Source organism: Thunnus albacares, chromosome 10 (assembly GCF_914725855.1).
Source record: "Thunnus albacares chromosome 10, fThuAlb1.1, whole genome shotgun sequence".
Taxonomy (NCBI): domain Eukaryota; kingdom Metazoa; phylum Chordata; class Actinopteri; order Scombriformes; family Scombridae; genus Thunnus; species Thunnus albacares.
This window is the reverse complement of record NC_058115.1, coordinates 8702283-8720849: the sequence shown is the minus strand read 5'-3', so window position 1 is coordinate 8720849 and position 18567 is coordinate 8702283. Positions and strand designations below refer to the sequence as shown.

Genomic DNA, 18567 nt, shown 5'->3' with positions numbered 1-18567 from the left:
ATTGTAAAAGTGCTGTAAACACAAGAGTGAAAAAACAAGGATGTAACAGTAGTGTAAAAAATTTATTTAACATTTGTATAACAAAAGTATGGCACAATTAAGGAATGAGACCTGCCCATTCCTGAGAAGAAGTTTTCATCTTTACAGTGTATACTTTGAACATTCAACCCATCTGTGCAAAATCCTGTGGTTACAGGGTGCAGAAAAACACAGTGTGACTTCCTGCATTACATTAGACATTCATACAACATAAAATATCATCCACTTCCCTACAGCTAAAATACATCACAGTAAACTCCAGTGCATGCCAGGCCGACTCTTGTGCATGTAGCCTGACATTTAAAACATGAGGTCAGGAATGATATTAACACAAAAAAGACAAACAGTGAAACGGGGGTTCTTATCTTCACCCCTAGTTGAAATCATGAACAACAGGACTGGCAGAGGAGTAGAGCTTCCTCTTCACCAGCCGGTACTCTGGTCTCAGCTTCAGCACTTTGTTGGTATCGAAGATGTGCTTGAGTGGCGGCCAGCCGTCATCTTTGCATGCCTTGAAGACCACAGACAGTTCAAAGGTAGGGGTGACACTTGGGTCTGGAAAGATGCTCCCCAGGGACTTGAGGCCATCTTTACCCTCTATGTAGACCTTGATGGAGGCGCCCCGCAGCCCGCAGGGTTCATCAGCTGATGAACGCATCACGTCCTGGCCAACCCTGGCGGTCATGTGGCGAGGCAGCAGCAACACCTGGCAGTGGAGGATGGACGCCTTGGCCTCTGTCAGACAGCGCTCTATCTGCCGGGTCACGTCTTGTTGAAGGAGCCTCTCTCCGTCCTCCAGACCAGCATCCAGGTTGGCAACTGTCGAAAGACAATAAGGGCACTGTTAGAACAAGCAGCATTAATTCACAATAAGTACATTTCATAAGTGTTTTTGTGACAGCTGCTAACAGTAAATGCAATTCTAGTGTATTCCTATATTCTCCCCTGACATCATCTTTAAATATTTCACAAAAGCAGGGGTATGGTTCATGCCCTATTTTATTTAAGGATACTGCACTAAAATCTTGTACTCATCAGAATAAAGGCTGAGTATCAGCAGCTGAGAGAAGCAGTGACAACAGCTCAGCACATCAGCTGACCAGAGACCTGTTTCTGATGTAATACATCAGAAACATCACCATCAGGGAGATTAACCAAATAATTTGTTCTTCTTCCGCCAAATAATACATAGTGTTAGTTCTAATTATGATGTTAGCGCATTAATATCTAAATGTAGTTAGGTCAGTGTTTAACGGTTCTGTTTTCTACTCAGCTCATTATAACTGATGTTTTAACCTTACATGTACTGTTTTTATTACTTTTCTGCCGTTTCATCTTTGTCTACCATGAGAAGAAAGAATAAACATTGTCTTTCATTAACAAAACTATCTACATTCAACTTTTTAAACTACTTACAAAGCGAGTTGTTATCCGTCTCATCGCAGCTCTCGACGCTTCCCCGCCGGGCTGAGCTCCTCTCTCGGCCCGGGGATGTGAGCTGGAGGAAGTACTTTCCTATCATGTCCATGACACTTTCTTCTTCTGACAAGACGGGCACTCCGTGTCCAAAGAGCAGAGCCGTGGTATACACCATCCTGATTCCTGTTTGTGTAGCTCCGGTGTCTCCTCCAAACGTTTGGTCTGTATCTTCTCCATGTATTGAGTTAGGTGAGCTGAGCGACTACGCCGGTGAGCAGAGAGCTTTTATATGGTGGCGGGGTGCACTCGGTTGCATCAGCTGAGCTCTCACGTGTGGGCGGGGCTAACCGGTTCAATCGAGAAACTTCCCGAGCGGTGGCTCACGCAACATGCCCGGGCATTGCACAGAGCTGAGCCCCGTCACGTAGGAGCAACAATTCCGAGGACAATAATTAAACTACAGTATTATACTTTAATAGCTTTATTATTTGTTCTCCTCTTCTACAAACTGCTACTTACAGTAGTTTCATTAATATTCATAGTGGTGGAGTGTAACTAATTACATACATTTAAGTACTGTACTTAAAGATCCCCCCAGACATGTTTTAACATGAATAGAAAATACTCTACTTTGAATAATGATTTGTGTCTGATATAGTTTTTCTGCAAAAAGTTAAATTATCTTGTTAAATTCCTTTAAATTACATCTTCTTCTTCTTCCTCATTAAAAATTCCAGAGTCTGTAAATATGCAAAAACATTTCATCTCAAAAGTTTAACTGCTGGGCACAAGATGTCTCCTACTTTAATGTAAAGTTTGTTCTCAGTGTTTGTGCTCTGGAGGCTTCAAGTTTCCACATCACACTTGTGTAAATTGAATATTGGACCAGGACTGACTTCCAAAGCAGTTATGATGTCACAAATCCTGCACATAGGCCCGCCACTTAAAATCAGATTTTCAATGAGTTCAGAGAAACTTTCCACTTTCAGCAGATAAATGTGAAAATAGCCTTAATGTACCAAACTCTGCACAAACATCATTCTGCACAGTGAAGCTCAAACATCACAGTGAAGCAACAAGAAGAAAAACACATAAATTATTACTTGTATTTTTTTAGGGACCATGTACAGAAACAAGGAGAGGAGATGTATTGTACCAAATAAAGTTGCTAAATGTTGCTCCATCTCAACCAACAACAATAAATGCTGCTTACATATTAATGCATCATTTGAATTATCCAAAAAAATAACATAATAATACTCTCACTCACTCATAGGGGCCATTTATGCACAACAAGTACTTTTACTTTTGATACTTTAAGAACATTTTGCAAATAACATACACATAACACTTAATAACACAAACACACCAGCACTTTATCTTTCTTAAAAAAAGATTTTGATTCAGGACTTATAATGTAGTAATTTTACATTGTTGTATTAGTACTTTTAATTGGTTTAAATACTTCTTCCACCACTGTTGAATGGGCATGTGGGCTGCACTGGGAAATCACCAGCATGTTACTCATAAATACGATACGTCACAATGAGGTCTATTCAGTCAAAAGAGAAGTAAATGACCACAGACACCCTTCAGAGGTTCAATGTCCTACAAACTACAGGCTACTACTATGGCTAGTTGTGATAATAATAAAAAATGTAGTAATAATGCATATGCTTTATATGATCACATAAAGTACATGTAAGGTGAAAAACAAAATTAAGATAAAACATAATCTATTCTGTTATTAATTTAATTGAGCATATTTTAGTGGGAAAATTAGGTCAATGCAACAACAAGTCAGAACACAAATGGAATGAAAAGTAAGTTTAAACACTAGAAATGATCGAGTTTACAGTTACCTCTACTGTAGATGTTTCTTTAGACAGTAAACTGAGGTGTTTTTTTAATTTACTTGCACTTTTAAGACAGACAGACAGACAGGGTGTTGTCCAGTCTTGGGGCCTTCATGGAAAAAAACCCAGACAGAGGGACAGTCAGAGGTGCCCCACCTGATTTCTTTAATTTGAGAAAAGCCCCGATGGCAACAAGAGGGAGAGGTTCCTCTACTGTCCTCCAAAACACAAACCAAACTCCCTGACAACCAGGCAAGCATGCAGGACTCCTGTTATTGTGCTTCAATTGCTGAATTACAAATTATCTCCTGAACTCTTGAAGGAACTACAAAATATTGCACTCTTAATTTCCTAAGTTGTGGCAGGTAGTAATGTCTCTGCTTTTGGGTTTGCTTCACTGTTCTGAATTGAATTAAGTCAACAGTACATTACATCTAAAATAGGCCTGCTGCCTCTATAAAATGATTTCTCCAGAATCCAGAATAGAATAATATTGAAGCTGTAGGCAGTCGTCCACAGATGGCAGGAACAATGAATCATTTTTATGTACAATAATTATGTTTGTATTTGATTAACTAGTGCAGATTTTGATCAATTCCCATGACACAAGTATTCCCATGATATTTTATCCAAGAACATAAATAGTTGTTAAGGATTTATAGCATTCAAAGTGAAATATATTTTCTTTGACGAGTCAAGTAAAAACCTGCTTTTTATTATAGGGACATCAGACATTGCCAAGTATTTTATTGAGACAGAATGTACCAGTCTATCAAATTACCTTCCTGGTTGGATTGTAAAAAACACCTAAATTATCCCTCATGTAATTTCATGGTAAGTTCCTACTTTCATTTCTGCTTACAGTGTATGCACACATGATTCCTGGGAGGCTGTGAGCGTGCGCATGTGTTTGTATGAGCACATCAGGTCCAGACATAGTGGCATGAGCCCTGCCTTACTCACAGGTGAGTAACACGGTCTGACTCACGGCACGTAAACACACACGCACACACACCTGGTGAAGAGAAGTACCTTCTCCATCCACTGCTTAAGATTTATGTAACCACCACATGAAACATTCTCTTAAATTAGATTCACAGCTTGTTTTGAAAAATGTATTAATAAGAAATACTTATTCACAAACAACTCAGAGTACTTCTTGTGCATGGATCATGGAGATGTAATCCATCGCACTGGTCAGTTTTAAAACTGATTTAAAGATTTTGTCATAAACTTTTAAGAGACTTTGTAGCTTTGTCCCTGCTGACATCTAGAAAACATAAAACTCCATCTGGGACATTTATTCTACAGTTAATAGTGAAATTAAACAATCTCTGGACCACATGTAGGATCTTTTGGTATCTGTGGAGCCCAGTTCACACACATAAAAACACACACAAATGAACCTTTACTGCTAGTAAGACTGTTAGCTGACAGTCTAGCCCTCTGGCGTGACATGACACCAGACACTGAAGAGGAAGGTAGCTATTGTGCAGGTTAACCTCTCACACCTGAGTCACCCTCTCGGGAAATCTCCCTGCTGTGACATCACCGCTGCTAACCAATCACATTCAGATAAGATGCTGTCGTCAAAAAAGCCTTACCACTAGGGAGGAAGTGTCTTTCTGTGGAACGGCAGGGGAACTACAGCGTGTGGTGAGACTATGTGTTCACCTTATCTAAGCAATATCGCCAGCTGTTATGTTAGTTTGTCTTGGCTTTAAGACAGTATTTCACACACAGTGTTGCAATCCATTTGCAGTCTTGCAAATACAGAGTCAAATGGAGGAAATATTGCACAGTACAGATAAATATTTAATTTGTCAATCCACAATGAAAATAGCATTTTAAGTTATGTCTTGAATAAAAAATCTGAAGGTCTGTTGACTTCAAAAGTGTTTTTGCAAAACTTCCAACTTCCAAACCTAAATTTCTTTATAATGTGGGATTCTTAGGGTCTGACTACTAATCAGAAATGTTTGTAATAAACCCTTGACTGCTCTGGTGTTAACAAACGCATCATTTTCTAGTTCAGATGACTGATATTCAGTGTCCCGACATCTACTCAAGTAAACAACCAGCGTCCTGCTGTGTATAAACTCAGTTACAATCCTGTCAGTGTTATCCATCTGTCAACATCAGTGTGTCAGCTGATGTCAGCTGTCAGGGATGTGTGGTGTTTGTTAGAGAACAGGTCAGACCTGTCTCTGGTAGTCATCCATCACCGTGGCCACGATTAAAACTCACGTGCCTGCAGCTGGGTGTGTTCTTGATAAATAACAGAGAAGCAACGTGATCAAAAAAACACAAACAATCTCATATCAGTATCAGTAAGAAAAACAAACAAACAAAAAACATAGTGGTTCTTAGTTTACAACAATATGAAATGGAGACAAGAAAGCAAATTTTTCCCTTTTGAGAAGAAGTCAAAGCAAATGTTTGATGTTTTTAGTTGATAAATTACTCAGTGAATTTTTTTATGAAAATTGCTGTTAGTTCATTATGTGTTTATTCATTGAACATAACTGACTAATAATGTATATACTGATATGATGTACACATCATTTTCTATATTGCAGGCTCCAATATAACTTAAACACAATCCAATATTGTTTAATGGTCTTTACAGCTGGCACTACATAATCCTTTACATAGAATTTACTACCACCGGAACTGACCAGTAATAGCTGATAGGTGCCGCTGACCACTCCAATAAATTAGTCAAACTTTATTTGTATAGCACCTTTCATACAGGTTAGTGCAATTCAAAGTGCTTTACAGATGACTGACAAGTAAAACAATTTCATACTAATGCACACAAGATAGAAATGATAAAAGCAATAGAATACATTAAAAACAGTCAAACAGACAACAGATAAAATAAAATAGATAAGAGGAAATAAAAATATTTTAAAATATGAATACAGTACAAAAGACTTGTGCCAAAGGACCTGACGGGCTGTCCTGGCTCATACATTTCCAGCATGTCTGACAAATTGTTCGGTGCAAGACTATGAAACTTCAAAAACAAGTCAAAGACTTTTAAAATCAATATGAAAACTGCTGCTGGAGGAGAAAGCTTCTTTTGTTTACTTCATCTGTTCAGATTTGTGTTATCAGAGGTGTTAGACTGGTGACCTAGGCTACCAGATTGTACAGTACAAAGTAAGTGTGTGTGGATTATCACAGCTCCTGAGTCAAGACAAGTGAACTGTAGCCTATTGAATTCCCAAAGCCTATAGAGACTACCTATCGGCTGGTGTCTGAGTAAGTGCTCTTCATGCACAGTGCAGTTGAGGTTGAAACAATGCTCCATTGTTTGGTTTCAGTTTTGTTTTTTAATTTACATGCTACATTTGCACACGTTATAAACCATTAAAATAAGCAGAATTCAAATGCAGGGTAGTTTGGATCAGATCACGCTGTCCTTCTTCTCACCTCAACCTTGTCAAGAAGACTGACGGCTTGTAAACATATCTGATGCAACAAAGCAGAGCAGTTTCAGTGGCTGCACTCCCAGTCAGGGGGTGTGTGTGCGTGTGTCTGTGATAGGCTACTTGTGGGGACAAATTTCAGACTTAAGACCAGTTTCTTGGAGACAGCTTGTCCAAATTGGGGACAAAGGCCATGTCCCCGAGTGGGGAAAAGCTGATTTTTGGGTCAGCGGTTAAGGTTAGGGTTAGGGTAAGTCTATGTAATGTCCCCAAAAGTGACCTAGGGCTGTGTGTGTCTGTGTCTGTGTGTGTGTGTGTGTGTGTGTGTGTGTGTGTGTGTGTGTGTGTGTGTGTGTGTGTGCGTGTGCGTGTGAGAAGCAGATAAACAGGCGTGGTGTCAGGTGTCTTGTGACTGATTCTTTTGTTTATACAGTCATAAAATGCACTCTTGTACATCCTTCTCTTCCTCCCCCCTCTCCCAGCAAACACCATGTCTTTATCTGAGTTCTCCTGCCTGCAGCCTTTGTACTTTTTCCCGTTTCCCCTCATCTCATGTCCTTATACTCTCGGTTTTTCATTTAGGAGGACAAAATTTGAGCATTTTAAAAATCCCAAATAAAAAAAGACATTTAAAAAAATCCTGCAGAGAGCCTTAAATGCTGTAAAATGAGGCTGAGACTATTCAATGAGCTAGCCAAAAGAGCACTACAGGACATCATACAACCTTTGTTCTTCTCCAGACTCATTTAACTATATACATTAACCCTCAGATGGAAAGGTCCAGGGTTTTTCCACTGCCTCTAACAGTTTGAATGTCTTTGCTGTTGCGGTTTAATTGATGATTTAATTATAGGAAAGGTCAAAGAAAACACACATTCATAGTAAATGTTAACATTTATTTAGTATTTCACATTTGGGGGTACCAGACACCAGTTGATTTGAACTCATTTAGGGTCCATATATAAAACCTTAAAGAAGTTCAAATGTCAGAAAATTTCAGAGAGTATACAATATTTTTAATCTCTAATGTCAGGTTGGTATATAACATGACTACAGTATGACAGGACAGGAACTGATGAGGTGTCTCTGTGTGTGTGTGTGTGTATTTATGTTTTTTCCCTGTGGTGTGTTTAAGGTTATGTTCTTCCTTGATAATGGTCAGTATTCTCAACAGGTTCCCTGAGAGGCAGAGGTTGCTCCAGGCTGAACATGAGCGTGGGCTCCCTGCTCATTGGCTCGGGGCGGTGCCAGTCACGGTTTATGGGCAGGCCATTTGGCTGTGCAATTGAAGTATCGGCACACGGGTGCGCCGTCTCCTGGTGAGGTGGTGGAGTGAGGCAGAACTCCTCTTTCTCCTGCTGCTCCAAGTGTCTGAGGATGGCTTTGGACAGGAAGTGAGGGTCGTCCACATGCTCATCTAGGAGAAGAAGAAGAAGAAGAAGAAGAAGAAAACATGACTTCTATCCCTTTTCATGTTAGTTTTCTGAACGGTTGACCTATGCAATATACTCACTTGTTCAAAAGGTTATCTTTGTTAATAATAATATAAGGTGGAACATTTATGCAGTGATACTGGGTTTGTCACTGCCAATACAAAGATAAAAAGTTCGCATTAGGCCTAAGATCATCCTTCATTTCAGCTGCACACTGCGCAGCTTAAGGGTTCTATCAACATAACCTTTTTAAAAACACATAAATTGCAAAAGAATCCATAAATACACTAATCCTGATTGTCAGTCCTTGTGGGAAAGTGGATAAGCTAAAAGCTGAAATCCCCCTAAAAGCAGTCTGTCTCATGGTTACACATTTAACTCAGGCACACACACACAATTGGCTGTCCTCCTACCATTGAGAAGGATGAGTTTGAAGCGGTTGCGACACTCCAGCGAGTGATCCAGTATTTCCTGCAGGGTCCTGTAGAAGAGCAGGACCTGCTGCCTGCGCATGGCCTCCCCGAAACCAGCGCTGCTCTCCTGGGACATCTTGTAGAGCGTCAGCAGTGGCGTTGCATATTCCACCACACACTCATGGGCCTGGTTACAAAAAAAGACACAAAAAGATGAGATGAATGCATTTCCTGGACAAATAATCTTTTAAAATCTAGTAATACTGTAGCTCCACATATGATTACCATGTTTTACAGGTAGATGGTGCTGTCACTGTGCTTTACTAAACTAGTGAATTCTCAGGTTTAACCAGGAGGTGGTACTAATGCTATGCTATGGAAGGTGCTGAAGGTAATGTACTGGACTGTGAATATGGTCACTTCTCTAGGTCTGCTAATAACATATTTATTAAGTTATTTATGCCTTTCAGCTATATTTTCATAGATAAGTCTGTTTGGCTCGTACATTGTTTATTTATGTCCCACATCACAAGACATCTGTTATGAAAAGCCGTCACAAGTTTCAGTTTCTTTTATAGTCTCAAAATATATTTTAAACAAGAGAACAAAATCCTTTTCAGATAACGTTTGAATGAAAATTAATTGTAATAAATATACCAATAAAGCTATCAATTTGAATAAGGTTCAGTGGTGGAAGACGTGCTTTAATGTTTTACTTAAGTAAAAGTAGCAATACAAGTCCTGCTTTCACAGTAAGTAAAGGTATGTAAGTATTATCATTGGCATTCTGACTTATAAAGTATAAAAAGTAAGCTCATTTTAACTTAGACCTGAGACTCTGGGACACTGATGGACATTTATCACTTTACCAACTTTACCAACAATGAAAATAATCATCAGTTGCAGCTAATTTATAAGATTGTCTCATGTTTTGTATGTAAAATCTTCATCTGTAAAGTAATCATAGCTGTCATGAATTACAATTCACAAGTAGAAACAAATAGAATTAAAGCTGCAAGCAGTGCTGATCGGGCCCTTGCACCCTTGCGTACGCCGCCGCGTGGCGCAGTCGAAGGGCTTCTGTTACTCGCATGTAGATGTGTTCAGACCCGGGCTGTTTTCAGACAGTGCAAGAAGATAAACTTCACTTCCTTAGTCCACTATTTTGCCTGCTGCCGGGGCTGCTTCCTTGAAATTTCATAGGGGGCGCTATGGAGCCAGTTTGCATTACTGATTGAATATTGTCTTGTAGACATTTTCAGTCTCTTATCAAACATGTAAAGTTTGGGGCAGATTGGAGCATTTACACTAAAGTTTTGCAATTTCCTCTAGAATGGCAAAACATCAAAACTCAACGCCACGCCACAGCCACATGCTTCAACGATAACTAAATCTTTTCATAACCTTTGATCACAAACTAGTCTAGATGACACACACTAATTTTGAAGTCGTTATGATGAATTCTGTAGGAGGAGTTCGTTAAAAGTGTAAGACATGCGAAATCGCCAAAATTGACAACTAAATTCAAAATGGCTGACTTTCTGTTGGGTTTCAGCTATGGGTCCAAGAGATTTTTTTGTGTGCCCTGGCATGATACATGTGTGTACTGATTTTCATACATATAGGTTTAACGTGGCGCGGGGGCTGCTTTGTTGAAATATTGTAGGTGGCGCTGTAGAGCCATTCTGCCACACTTATGCCAGCCACCGATACAATATCATAGACTGTAAGACCTGCCACGTGTGTGCAAAGTTTTGTGAGTTTTCAAGCATGTCTTGGCCCTTAAAAACAGCTTTGTATTTTGTGGTGAACAATGTGTTGCCATGGCAACGGCTTTTGATGAAAACTCAAAGGCTTCAGGAGTTATCATCATCAAGGTTTTACACCTTGGCTTCCCAAATTTTATGTGTTTCTGACTAACCTGCTAGGAGTAGTTTGCAAAAGAGTGGCGCTTAAAACTTCCTGTTGCCAGTAGGTGGCGCTATGACTGTCATTAAATATGGGCCTTTACATGTCTTCAGACCGGGACTCTTAACAAGCATATGAAATTTGGAAAAGATCAGACCATGTGGAGTCAAGTTATAGGGCTTTGAAATTTCATGGCGAGACATCGAAATTTGCCGTGTCGTCATGGCAACACCTTTCAACAAAAAGTCACCAACTTCAGAATATACAAACTCAAACGTCTTGAGACTATTCTGAGTAAAGTTGAGGTAAATCCAATCGCCGTGCTACCCACAGGGCGTCAAAGCGTAAAACATGTTACTTCCTGTTGCCAGTAGGTGGCGCTATGACTCAGATTCAGTATTGACACATGGATGTGTTCAGGGTTGGACTCTTTACAAGAACAAAAGGTTTGGATCTCTTCGGATCATGTATGTCGGAGTTATGGCTGTTTCACTTTTCATGGCGAAGGATCGAAATTCTACCCCCGGCCACACCCCCTTCGCAATGTCGAAAACTCACCGTTTTGATAACTTTTCATCTCCAAGGTCTGTAGATGACACTGACTGAATTTGAAGTTGCTGAGGTCAAATCTCTAGTTCAAGACACTTTTTGATGCGTCTGGTCATGATACATAAGCATAACGAATTTTGTTCTTCTACGACAATCCGTGTTGAGGGGCTCAATTTTCCAAATTTTCTAGAGCCATTTTGCCCCGCCTTTTTGCGAGACCCATAAGATATCAAATTTTTCGCCACTCTTGATGTATGTGCAAAGTTAAACAACTTTTCGTGCACGTTTAGGCCCTCAAAAATGCATTTGTTTCAGAAAAAAAATAATAATAGAGAAAAACTCCTTGAGTTACAATAGGGCCTTCGCACTGTCAGTGCTCGGGCTCTAAATATAAAGTAGCATGAAAAGGAAATACTAAAGTTAAGTACAAGTACAGTACTTGAGTTAATGCTACTCTCCACCAGTAGTCTTTATCTTATTTTAGTGAGACATTGTTCTAATGTCACTCAAAGAGGCATGATGGGAGGTCAAAAAGTCATCTTTCCTGTGTATTGACTGCAACTGTAGAATACAGCCAGAACATAAGTTTGGTAATCACTTTGAAATAATTGGTGGCTATTTTGGTCTCACATGAAACTCAGGCTGCCTACATGAAGCTGCAAACTTTCTTTCCCTCGACTAGACTACAGAGGTGGTTTTGAGTACAATCATTCTTAGATTTGTGACATCAAACACCTTGAATATAGAGCACATTGACATCTTGAAATGTTGAAAAAAATATACTGAAAGAGCCCCTTAAGTTACTTTACTCTGACTCTCTCTCTCTTTCTCTCTCTCGCATTTAAGCTGTGCAGTCTTTACAAATCTGATCAAAGGAGAAAACATGAGCACACTGAGTCTTTCAACCCACACTGGCAATAAGAAAACCGACACTGACTTGAATTACAGCACAAGCAGCTCAGTGGCATTCAAACTGCAGCTTCTCTTCTTACCTTATTTAATACTGACTGAATAGTTTACGCTGCATCTGAGAGACATTTGTGTAGTAATCTGCTTCAGATTGCAGATTATCTGGTGAAAGGTATGATGGGTAATCACTTTTTTGGAATACAATATCAGATATTTAATTTAAAATAACAATGGTATACAGGTCTGTGATGAACTCAAGACCTGTCTAGGAAGTTTCTGTGCCTTTTGCTCAATGCCTGTTGGTTCTTTTTCAGCCACACTTGACCCTTGCAAGCACAGAAAATGATGTCTTACAATACCAGACATTGGAGATCTCTGCCTACCGAAGTCGGGGGATTTCTAAATGCATGGTAGTTGCTTGAACAGCAGTGAGAACGTTCATTTTGTTTCTACCCAGTTTTAACAACGAAACCTGGGAAATTGTCCTCAGTCTCTATAAGTGAAGCGTTTACAGACTAAAGAAAATGGATTGATGGAAAACATTCCCACCAACCTTCCCATGCTCATCCACTACTCTGTAGACACTGTGCTTGTAGACCCGTCCCCGCACCCCTGCCCTGTCTATTTCGTTGTTAGGGAGGTTGTCATAGAAATGAATGTTGTCGTCCTCGTCTTCCAGCTTGTGAGAGATGTTGGCGTTTAGAGGTATGAGGATGAGAAGCTTCCTGGAGCCACGACCCCAGTAGGGACAGCTGGCCTGGTGTGTGGCCTGAAATGCTGTGATGGAGTCCTCCAACCCTGAGTGGACACACACAAACACACACTCACTCACAGATTCACTCATATCTGTTTATTCACATGTATTCATTCCTGTAGGATTATACTGGTTAGGGTGTTGGAACAAAAGAGGTTGTCTGAAAACGGGCAGCTACTGTATAACCAACTAAATTGTTAACATAATACAGGTAAAGTCCACAAACTGGTATTCAAATGATCACTGCAGAATTTGAAAGAACAGGAATCAAATGGGCATGGTGTGTGTGTTTGTGTGTGCTTTAATGTTACTGACGTGGCAGCACCAGACGCAGGTAGCCCAGGTAGAAGGACCAGGCCAGGCCATGGGCCACGTTCATCTTCCTCCCCTCGCAGATGTCTGACACCTCCACATCCGACGGACCCTGCACACCGACCACAGAAACAGCCAGGGAGGATGTCACAACACCTCACCTTTTGGATTTCTGGAACAGAAAAGGGCATCCCTGTACCCAAGCTGCCCTTTCCTACGTAGGACAACTATATTTTTATATAACTCAGTACAAAAGCAGAGGACAGAGACAGCTACACCCAAGCTTGAGCTGGATTTGAATCTATAATGCTGCCAGTTTCTATAAGGAGTCTGAGGGAACACTGAGCTTTGTTCAAAATTATACATCAAGTCTTTGAGGGCAGTATGAGCACTTGGTCATTCTTGCTGGCGAAGGCATATTTTCCGCCTATTTTTACTCCAGAAATGTCATATCAATTACAATCAACTCATGCTTCAAGGAGTATCTTATATAGGAACCTTTCTGTCTGAAGTATAATCCTTTTATGTTAAAACCAAACTATTTTTCACATGTACCAAACTCTGTTCGATCTGCAGAGTCCCTCTCAATCTTTAAGAAAAGACTAAAGACCCAGCTCTTTCACGAACACCTCTGCACTTGATGGACTGTAGGTGGAGAAAAAACAAAAAGACTATACTTAAAAAAACAAAAAGAAAAAACTTGCTCCTATGCAATCTGTGCATTTCCTTGGTGCACTGCCTGTTGGCATCTACGTCCTATCGGACTCAAACTTAAGCTTTATGGCACTTACGTATGTTGTTGTCTCCTGACTAGATCCCTGCGTATTGTATCAGTCTCAGATGTGCATCACTTTGGATAAAAGCATCTGCTAAATGAAAAATGTAAATGTAAATGTACCACGGTGCTCTGAGCTGTAACAATGACAATTATCTTTCTATATTACATTACATTCATTTGCGATAAGCGCATTTTGTTAAGGAGGGCACCCCTCTAGTCCAGGGGCTTATTAAAAGTCCTGACTAAATGTATTTATTATTTATGAGTTATTGGTTTTGCATTTAGTCATTAGTATTATTCTTGTTTCAGTGAAATAAAATGTTTTTTCACACTTAGTTTTTAGTGTAGTTTTAGTAAACTATAATACCTGTTGTATCATCCGAATGATTTTGTTGAACTTTACTAACCGTGTTTTAGGCCTTACAGGTATGTTTATTTGAGTAAATGTTTAAACCAGTTACAGCCTGTTTAGAATCAAGGTCATAGCATTGCTTTGTGTTTGTGTGTGTTGCATTATAGACTGTCCTGTGTGTGTATATGAGTTAACTTACAGCACGTTCTGGGATTTTCCATAAGTTTCATGTCCATATAAGAGTTTTCTGTTCCCCTAATTGGGATGATCAGCTCATGTCGCATGGGTATATAAAGATAAAGAAGAAAAACAGCTCTCTCTCTGCTATACTGAAACCCTACATTGGTTTTGGACTTGACTTTGAATAGCATTTATATTGTAAAGGAACAAGAGCTAGTTTTCATCAAGTATATGAAGTGCAACCCTTCTGAATAGATAAAAGCTGGAATAGATTGACATGGCAGTTACGGGTGTGGAGGCAGGTCTGATCTCAGTGAAGAACTCTAAATTATCTAAATGAACCAGGATTGTGAAGAAAAAGATATATTCCCTCTGCCCAGTTATGCCAGTTGTCCAGGACAAAAAAAAACATACACCTTAAACCTCTAAAGACATTGTTTTAAAGTATCAAATTTCCTAATCTCCTAAATTAGACTCAAAGTAGACTAAAAGGTTGCTTGTTTCACTATTTGGTAACATTTTGTAATACAGCCTGTGTTTTAGAGAGTAACTTCCCTTCGTTTACCATGTCATTTCTTAGAACTTATGGTGTAATGTAGACTCAAAGTAGACTAAAAGGTTGCTTGTTTCACTATTTAACATCAAATGAGTGTTGTAAACTGACAACATGTTGCTGGCTGTCGTTAGCTAGCTTGCCCTGGAGGGCTGTATGAGTGCGTGGGTGCATGTAAAGAGGGAGGTGGTTCTGGCTCTTACAGTCACACACATAATGAAACTATTTTCTTTTAAACTAAAACACGATACATGTGTGGAAAAGCGTGAAAGAGTGAAACTAGATTGAAGATAAGAGTTGCTCTTTGCTCGTGAGGTTGGTTAAGGTCTAGTTAGAGAATCATGTCAGTAAATGTATATCAGACGTCATTTAATGAAGGAACGCTCAGCCAACTTTCAGCATTGATAAATGACACGACGGACGTCCTCAGTGAAGCTCAGTCTGAGAACGACATCTGAGATCAGGCTGTTGTACAAACACTGGTCTCATTTCTGACTTTGTGTGACAGCATTGAACATTCACCTTGTCAGAACTCTCTTTGATTTGTTTTTTTTTTCAAAGACTCATAGCCACATCAGAGCCATTTTTCTGGGCCAGTGACAGGCAGTGAGGCAGAAACTTGTGAGATAAATTAAGTATTTCTAAATTAATCATAAAATTGGTTTCCAGTAGCTGTTAAAGTGTAAACAAAGTTGAGATACTGCAAATGCTAATGCCCACTCCTACCTGGTTTGGTAACATGCTTGAACACTGGCAGAGTCCTTTAATACAGAATAAGATTCTCATATTCAGAGACCAACATTTATGATTACGGCAGAGAAAAAGAAAGACAGAGAGACCCCAGAAAAACAAAGATGCTGATGTTTTTGTGTCAGGTCTGGATCTCACCAGGACGCCCAGGCTTTTCAACAGTGCGTAAAGACCAGAGGCTAAGAAGAGGAGTTTCCAGCTTTGGCCTTTGTGTGGGAGAGGATCTCCACCCAGGTAGAGCAGAAGTACTGCCAGCCCTGCAACCAGCAGGGTCTTCCCCCCCAAACCACAGGCTGTCAGCACCTGGCTCCACAGCGCTCTGCCTTGATACCTGGAAAGAAAAACAGAGAGGAGAAATGTGTTGTTGTCCCTGTAACCATGTCGACGCTGTGGCACTGTGCTGGTGGATGTTCAGCACTTTAACGTAGATGAAACCATGCCATGTAAAGTCTTATAAGTGTTGATTTCAGTGAAGCGAATGAGAAAGTTTGTACACACAGTGATGCCAGAAAAGGGGCGGGCATGTCACATGTTTTATGAAACCGAAATGTGGGCTTAATTTAGCAAAAGAAGCACCAATTATACCACTGTGTACCACACAAACATCCCCATGTGTACCACAAATGTGTCCCATGTGTTTATAAGTAAAATTGACACACCTTGCACATATTAAAGGAAAGGCATTCTCAAACACGAGCACACCTCTCTCTCTCACCTAGTGTTTGCATGGTGCAGTATCTCCTCTGCCATCAGACAGACTCCGTGCATCAGAGGGCCAAGGGTTAGGATGAGTGTTACCATGGCAACCCAGCCAAATAACCTTTCAGGGGACAAAACCATGATGCCTCCTATTGTTATGGCAGCCAGCGCCGCAGCACACACCTTAGGCACATCCCCACGGGGCTGAGGGATGAGAGCATCCTGATCTCGGAGGCACTGCATCTGTGAGGGAGCAGTCACCCGGTGTCAGGGAGCGCTTTTATCATTCAGTGTGCGCAGCCAGCTCACGCACGAAACATTTCAAAACCATTTGAACCAAGTTTTATGTGGTAGTTGAGTGAGAAATATGGCTGTGTTGACTGTAAACACCTTGGACATTCAACGTTCCCCTAACAAAAACAAAATATTACATAAAGACCACTGTTTAAAGACCACCCCCAGACATGTTTTAAGACATATAAAAATACTCTGCTTTGAATAATAATGTGTGTCTGATAAAAAAAAAAAAGTTTGGTAACACTTTATTACACAGCCTGTGTTTTAGAGTGAAACTTCCTGTCACTTTCCATGTAACTTCTCTGAACTTACAGTGTAATTTCCTTGTTCTCTACTTCATTGTATGAACTTGAAAAAGGACAAGTTGAGAAATTTGTTTATACTTTTGAATATTAGCTCCTAGCAGGCATGCTGAAAACAAACTTACCTCTCTCAAGTGCACAGCTATGGAAGGCTTGTACTGTCATAACAATACAGTAATGTAATAATATACAGTTTAGTATGTCTTTAATTACACAATAATAAGGTATGTAGACAGTTCTTTACCCAGTAAAAATAAACAATCACAATGAACACTATCAAGCATTACAAGACCTTTGACCATCTGATTTTATGAAAAGGGACACATGCTGTAGGTTTTATTACCTTTCATGTCATAAATTAAAACTAAAACGTGTCATTTACAACAGACCTGACTAACATTTTGAACAGATAGTGAGAAAACATTATTGAACATGTCATAAAAAACATTTGATTTTATTGCACTAAATCCATATATATGTGTACTGATTCATACGAAGATATTACACCAGAAGTTCTAAGAAATTACATGGAAAATGAAGGGAAGTTACTCTCTAAGACACAGGCTGTATTGCAAAATGTTAGCAAAGTTCAATTACCCAATTATAAATTTTTGAAATGACATCTTCTCCTTCTACCTTATTAAAAATCCAGAATCTATGAATATATAAATATTGTTCATTTTAAAAGCTTAACTTCTGGACACAAGATGTCTCTGCTTCACTGTAAAGTCCACTCTCAGTGTTTCTGCACTGGAGGCTTCAAATTTCCACACCACACTTGTGTCAGTTGCACACAAGTGTGGCTTCCAAACTAGTCACAAATCATACACTTAAACTCAGATTTTCGATGAGCATGTTGCATGTGTGGCCAGTCATGTGACAGTGTGTGTTTTTCCATCACCTGTTAATAGATACACAGATGCTGTGACATATCTGGCAGTGGTGTGGTGAGAAATGCATTTTCACAAGTTACACACACCCCAGGTGCATTCCAGTAAAACCGCATTTCAATGAAGCAACGAGAGAAAATGTTCCAGTAAGATGCACAGTATAGTATATATATACTAGTTGGTAGTAACTATGTTTGTAATAGATAATACAGTTTCATATCAAATAATAAGGTTATTTTTTTTACACCACACACCACCTAGCTTGGAAAATTGTCTATTAGAATTTGTTCTCAACATTTTCAAATACAATAGCTTGTGTTAATACTGTGTTCTCCTACTGAGATCAGAAAACATCTGTGGTTTCTCTCACTGTTAAGAGTAAACGTCCAATCTGATAGTGGACAGTTGGTCTATCTCCATACAAGTTACATTTTACTAGATAAGAAGAAAAATGTATGCAGGCACTCACCTTGCTTGCTTGATTGCTTTATCCACATGAGCGTTTTCCTTTGTCTTTTCTTTTTTCCTCCCCTCTCCTTCTCTCTCCGCCCCATCAGTCATCATCCAATACTTTCAGTTTCAATTTCCAATACATAAGCCTGTGTATTTGTGTACCAGAGTCCCCGGAACATTGAGAGAGGGAGGGGGAGAAAGAGAGAGAGAGAGAGAGGGGTGAAGAGATTGAAGGTTATGAAACAGGAAGTTCTCACTTTAAAACTATAAATAATTTTGTGATGATG

The 18567-nt window shown here is 39.7% G+C and overlaps 2 protein-coding genes across 2 annotated transcripts; both read right to left on the bottom strand.

The window, feature by feature from the left end:
- Positions 1-43: 43 nt before the first annotated feature.
- Positions 44-1748, bottom strand: si:ch211-39i2.2 (DNA damage-inducible transcript 4-like protein-like). The gene is made up of 2 exons (XM_044363148.1): positions 1456-1748; positions 44-858 (listed from the first exon to the last, which is right to left on the bottom strand). Exons 1-2 carry the CDS (start codon positions 1631-1633, stop codon positions 413-415), a joined length of 624 nt encoding a protein of 207 aa, XP_044219083.1. The 5' UTR covers positions 1634-1748; the 3' UTR covers positions 44-412.
- Positions 1749-7626: 5878 nt separating this feature from the next.
- On the bottom strand, positions 7627-18366 carry sting1 (stimulator of interferon response cGAMP interactor 1). Its single transcript, XM_044362793.1, has 7 exons — positions 18297-18366; positions 16355-16581; positions 15778-15970; positions 13030-13138; positions 12514-12758; positions 8595-8781; positions 7627-8165 (listed from the first exon to the last, which is right to left on the bottom strand). The coding sequence occupies exons 2-7, from the start codon at positions 16579-16581 to the stop codon at positions 7885-7887; spliced, it is 1242 nt and encodes a 413-aa protein (XP_044218728.1). The 5' UTR covers positions 18297-18366; the 3' UTR covers positions 7627-7884.
- Positions 18367-18567: the final 201 nt, after the last annotated feature.

Excerpts from the sequence above, each read along its gene's own strand:
- si:ch211-39i2.2 (XM_044363148.1), bottom strand. The coding sequence starts at position 1,633 with ATGGTGTATACCACGGCTCTGCTCTTTGGACACGGAGTGCCCGTCTTG. Across the intron at positions 859-1,455 it reads GACGGATAACAACTCGCTTT|TTGCCAACCTGGATGCTGGT; the intron begins GTAAGTAGTTTA and ends GTCTTTCGACAG.
- sting1 (XM_044362793.1), bottom strand. The coding sequence starts at position 16,581 with ATGCAGTGCCTCCGAGATCAGGATGCTCTCATCCCTCAGCCCCGTGGG. Across the intron at positions 13,139-15,777 it reads TGAAAAGCCTGGGCGTCCTG|GGTCCGTCGGATGTGGAGGT; the intron begins GTGAGATCCAGA and ends GTCGGTGTGCAG. Across the intron at positions 8,782-12,513 it reads TAGTGGATGAGCATGGGAAG|GCCCATGAGTGTGTGGTGGA; the intron begins GTTGGTGGGAAT and ends TTTTGTAACCAG.